This window comes from Primulina eburnea, chromosome 12 (assembly GCF_022965805.1).
Source record: "Primulina eburnea isolate SZY01 chromosome 12, ASM2296580v1, whole genome shotgun sequence".
Taxonomy (NCBI): Eukaryota; Viridiplantae; Streptophyta; class Magnoliopsida; order Lamiales; family Gesneriaceae; genus Primulina; species Primulina eburnea.
The window spans coordinates 35063854-35069670 of record NC_133112.1 but is presented as its reverse complement, the minus strand read 5'-3'; the positions used below and the strand labels follow the sequence as shown (position 1 = coordinate 35069670).

Genomic DNA, 5817 nt, shown 5'->3' with positions numbered 1-5817 from the left:
TCTATGAATCCGTGCCCAGTCCCTTTTTTTTAAAAAAAAAAAAAAAAAAGAGAGATTAGCGACGGTTTAACAAAAAACGGTTGCATTTAGCGACGGTTTTACTGAACAAACCGTCGCAATTAGCGACGGTTTAACCATAAACCGTCGCTAAAACAAGGATTTTTTCAATTTCATGCCTATACGAATTCATCCCATCCTTTCAGCTCAACTTTTCGGTTTCGACATTCTTCTTGAGCAGTTATTTTTTTTTCGATCCATATCTTTTTTTTTATATAAAAATTCAGTGATAAGTTTTTATTTGATATTTTGGGATGTAAATAATTAAACGTGTATACTGATGTTAATTGGTAAATTTTATAAAGATGATAAGTTTTTTTAAAATATAAAAAATAATTTATAACACGTAAATAAACTACTTACTGTAAATAATTATATTGTCTTTACTTACAAGAGTGAGAGTCTCATGTGAGACCGTCTCACATGTTATAATCCGTGAGACGGGTCAACCCTACCCATATTCACAATAAAAAGTAATACTCTTAGCATAAAAAGTAATATTTTTTCATGGGTGACCCAAATAAGAGATCCGTCTCACAAATACGACCCGTGAGACCGTCTCACACAAATTTTTGCCAGTAACAAATAATTATACTAATAACATTAGTATTATGAATAACTACAAATATTTTGATTATTCTAATACTACAAATACTCTTGTTATTATAATTAAAATAATTATAATTATTATTGTTACTATTGTTATTATTTCGAACTACTGTAAACTAAGACTATTATCAATCTCAATATAAATTATAATTATAATAATCTTAATTTACAGCAGTTTGAAATAATAACAATAGTAACAATAATAATTATAATTATTTTAATTACAATAACTAGAATATTTGTAGTATTAGTATAATCAAAATATTTGTAGTTATTCATAATACTATTGTTATTAGTATAATTATGTGTTACTAATGTAAGTAAAGATAATATAATTATTTAAAGTTAGTAGTTTATTTACGTATTATAAATTATTATTTATATTTAAAAATAATTATCATATTTATACCATTTATCAGATTATCATCAGCGTACACGATTTATTATTTACAGTCGAAAATTACAAATAAAAACTTATCACTGAATTTTTATAAAAAAAAAGACACGGATCGAAAAAAAATAACTGCTCAAGAAGAATGTCGAAACCGAAAAGTTGATCTGAAGATGAGATGAATTCGTATAGGCATGAAATCGAAAAAATCCTTGTTTTAGCGACAGTTTTTGTTAAACCGTTGCTAATTGCGACGGTTTGTTCATAAAACCGTCGCTAAGTGCAACCGTTTTTGGTTAAACCGTCGCTAATCTCTCTTTTTTTTAAAAAAAAAACGGACTGGGCACGGATTCAGAATCCGTGCCAGTCTGTCCCGGATTCTAAATCCGGGACAGAAAACTCTGGATTGCTATATTTTGGTAAAGTTTTAAAATCTGCAATATTTTTATAAATAAGTTTTAAAAATATATTATTTTTAAAAAAAACCCCAAAAAGATGTATCTTTTTAATATTGACAGAAAATTAATTTGACCATTTTATAAATAATGATAACAAAAAAAAAAATAAATTAGCTTATTTATTTATAATAAATTATTATTATAGTGTAATAGAATTTTAGTTTATTGGTACACGTAACCAAATTTGTTAATTCGGTTGATCTGACAATATTTAGAATACCACCCTTCAAAACAACATTATACGGTCGAATAAATTATAGAAATAATTTTGTCTTTAACGGACACAACCAATAAACTTTATATTTATGTATAGTATAGAGAGAAAAAATTGTCGAGTATAAATTGTGATTTTTTTTTTAATGACGTGGAACTCATAACTGTTATTTTTTGGTATGTATTAAGTAAATTTTCAAACTAGCACAATATCCTGTAAATTACGTTATTCAAGTTAACAACATTAGGCAAGCCTTACGTGAAAAACTCATCCGAAAAAATATTGGTAAGAAGAATCGAACTTCTGGTCGTTGATATAATGTTCACATGTTCTATCAGCTCGAACATATTTTTGTCGGAAACACAATTTGAATTTGAAATGTCTATAATCTGAAGAGGATTTTCATATTCAATTTCACACCTGCGGTAATGAATAGAGATTTGTCGAACGTGGAATTTTTTGGTAGAATTCATATTTGGCGAAATATTATTTTGACTGAAATCGCATGTCGACGTCGAGACTACAGCTGTAGTTGGTTATAATTTTGAAATTTTCAGGTTTAAATAATAATCAAATCCCTATTTTCATGGCATGGTGAAACTTCCTTTGACCGAGGAATCATAAAGTCAACCATCTTATCTGTATTCAACGTTGAATATCATAAAAATTCTTACATGACCGATAAAATAAAATTCCGATTTTATCGGGACGGAATAGCGTTTCTACCGTATAAATTTATTCGTGAGATGTGTTAACCATACTCATATTTATAATAAAAAGTAAAATTTTTTATGGACGATTCAAATAAAAGATACATCTCACAAAATTAACATATGATATTGTCTCAGAGAATTTTTTGTGTAATTTTAATTACCTGCAAGATTTGATTGCCAAACGAATGAAAATTAAATATAATTGAAGTACGATTAAAGTTGACTGTATTTTATGAATAGGTCTCTTGTGAGACGGTTTTACGAATCTTTATTTGTGAGACAAGTCAACCCTACCGATATTCATCATAAAAAATAATATTTTTAGCATAAAAAGTTATACTATTTCATGAATAACCCAAATAAAATATCTGTCTCACAAAATACGACCCGTGAGACCGTCTCACATAGATTTTTGCCACCTTTTATTAACTAATTAGCATCAATTTGGTGAGGTGTTTTTTAATTTTACAGAAATACTTTAAATCACCATTTTTTTTAAACTCATCTTAAACTTAATAATTTATTTTCATTTGGTGAATTATTAAATTAAAATTATTGTTATATCTTTATTATATACTTATAATTAAGATTTATAAATTAGTACTTAAAAACGATTTAATGCTAAATAATAATTTTTCATATTAAATAAATTATATTTAAATATGTGAGGTCCAAAAATAGAATCAAAACACAATATAAAAAGAAGTTCACCCAACTTCGAAAAATTAGCTAGTTCAGATCATACCAAAACAAGAATCATAAGATCCTCCGCCACGATGGACGTCGAGTCAGGCCCGCCGCCGCCGCTGACCGACATACAGTCCACGGTATCCCGCCTCAACTCGTACGTCGCGAAAACCCGAATCGGAAAACGTTTCAAGCTCAAGGATCGGAACACCACCTTCACCACCGAGCTCCGTGCCGGAACGACCACGTTTCTCACTATGGCCTACATCTTGGCCGTCAACGCCTCCATCTTATCCGATTCTGGCGGCACGTGCTCGGTATCCGACTGCATCCCTCTCTGCTCAGATCCCTCGGTCTCCCCCTCCGACTGTGTGAACAATTCTAATCTCCGCCTTATTCAACCAGACGTCACCTGCAAATTCGAGCCCGTCAACCCCGGCTACGCCGCGTGTTTGGAGAAAACCCGAAAGGATTTGATCGTCGCCACCGTTGCTTCCTCCCTCATAGGCTGCGTAATCATGGGAGTTTTCGCCAATCTCCCGTTAGCTTTAGCACCAGGGATGGGCACCAACGCGTACTTCGCCTACACCGTCGTGGGCTTCCACGGCTCTGGCACTGTGTCCTATCAAAGCGCATTAGCCGCCGTTTTCATCGAAGGATTATTGTTTTTACTAATCTCGGCCGTTGGATTCCGTGCCAAGCTTGCAAAATTGGTACCAAAGCCTGTCAGGATTTCTTCCTCTGCCGGAATCGGATTGTTTTTGGCTTTCATTGGATTGCAGAGCAATCAAGGCATTGGTTTAGTAGGTTACAGCTCCTCCACATTAGTCACCCTGGCGGCTTGCCCGAGTTCATCCCGCGCATCCTTGGCGCCGGTGACGACATTTGAAAACGGAACTGTTTCGTTGATCCCCGGTGGTACAGTATCCGGTGATATACTCTGTTTGCATGGCAGAATGGAGAGCCCCACGTTCTGGTTAGGCGTGGTTGGATTTGTGATTATCGCTTATTGCTTGGTGAAAAACATTAAGGGAGCTATGATTTACGGGATTATCTTCGTTACCGCTGTTTCTTGGTTCAGAAACACTAAGGTTACAGCATTTCCAAATACTCCCGCCGGCGATTCTGCCTATGATTATTTCAAGAAAGTGGTTGATATTCACAAAATCGAGAGCACAGCCGGGGCTCTGAGCTTCAAAAGCATCGGAACCGGTCATTTCTGGGAAGCCCTGATCACATTTCTATACGTAGACATACTAGACACCACGGGAACCCTCTACTCCATGGCGCGTTTCGCCGGATTTACAGACTCTGCAGGGAATTTCGAGGGGCAATACTTCGCGTTCATGTCGGACGCTTCGGCGATCGTGGTGGGTTCTTTGCTAGGGACATCGCCGGTGACGGTGTTCATTGAGTCGTCGACGGGGATAAGGGAAGGAGGGAGGACGGGGCTGACGGCTTTGACTGCAGCGGGGTACTTCATGCTGGCTTTCTTCTTCACGCCGCTGCTGGCGTCAATCCCGGCGTGGGCGGTGGGGCCGCCGCTGATATTGGTGGGCGTGCTGATGATGCGGGCGGTTGTTGAGGTGGAGTGGGATGATATGCGGCAGGCGATTCCGGCGTTTGTCACTTTGCTTTTGATGCCTTTGACTTATTCAATTGCGTATGGTTTGATCGGTGGGATTGGGACTTACATTGTTTTGAATTTCTGGGATTGGAGTAAAGAATTATTGGGAAAATATAGGAATAATAATAATAATAATAATAATAATAATAATAATGGTGAGGTGAAAGAAGTTGTATAGATTTATTACATTGTTCTTTTTTTTTTTTGTGTTGAAATTCGATTTTAGGATCCCATGTAATGGACAATAATGTAATTTTTTAAGTACAATGTCAAATTTTGTTACTATTTTGTATAGTCTTGGTTTTGTGTTCCTTAAAACATTTGAGTCGTAGTGATATTATTTATACAAATTTCGATAAAAGTGATAACTATTCGATTTTATAATGAATGACGTATTCAATTGTTATGACTTTAAATATATAATTATTTGAGGTTCTTTATTTGGGAGCCTCGACGAATAATCCAAACATGTAAGATTTTTAAATTTTTGAGTTGTATTATTGATAGTAAAAACACAAATCAATCTTACATTTGGTATATTTTTTTAGATGTTTCCGATTTGAAATGTTGATTATATATACATCGATCAATAATTTTATAATTTTTTTCACTTTATTCAAAATTATTTTCATCTATCGCACTTCTTTGCATTGGGGAAATGATCATTTGCAATTTGGGTATTGTATAAGGCATCAGAATATATTATACTCTCATATATTTCTAATTTAATATTATTTAATTTAAATTACACCATCTTGCTTTTTGAATATAGGACAATTTTTTTACTTAAATTTAAAATATACATAAATAAAGACTGTATATATTGATGCCCATTTGAATCATTTCAAAAAATAAAATATATCTTTCAGTTTCACAAAACATTTTTTTATTATTTCTTCCAAATGAACACTAAAAAATGTACATAAATAAATACTATATATATTTGTTTATAAAATTAGAAAAAAAAAACAATTTCTTCTATAAACAAGCAATAAGAAACCGAATTAATTAAGAAGCAAAAACATAACAAATCGACATTTTTTGTCTCAATATATTAAATT

At 33.3% G+C, this 5817-nt stretch overlaps 1 protein-coding gene across 1 annotated transcript; it reads left to right on the top strand.

The window, feature by feature from the left end:
* Positions 1 to 3133: 3133 nt before the first annotated feature.
* LOC140807678 (adenine/guanine permease AZG1) lies at positions 3134 to 5049 on the top strand. Its single transcript, XM_073164626.1, has one exon. It carries the CDS (start codon positions 3219 to 3221, stop codon positions 4932 to 4934), a length of 1716 nt encoding a protein of 571 aa, XP_073020727.1. The 5' UTR covers positions 3134 to 3218; the 3' UTR covers positions 4935 to 5049.
* Positions 5050 to 5817: the final 768 nt, after the last annotated feature.

Excerpts from the sequence above, each read along its gene's own strand:
- LOC140807678 (XM_073164626.1), top strand. The coding sequence starts at position 3,219 with ATGGACGTCGAGTCAGGCCCGCCGCCGCCGCTGACCGACATACAGTCC.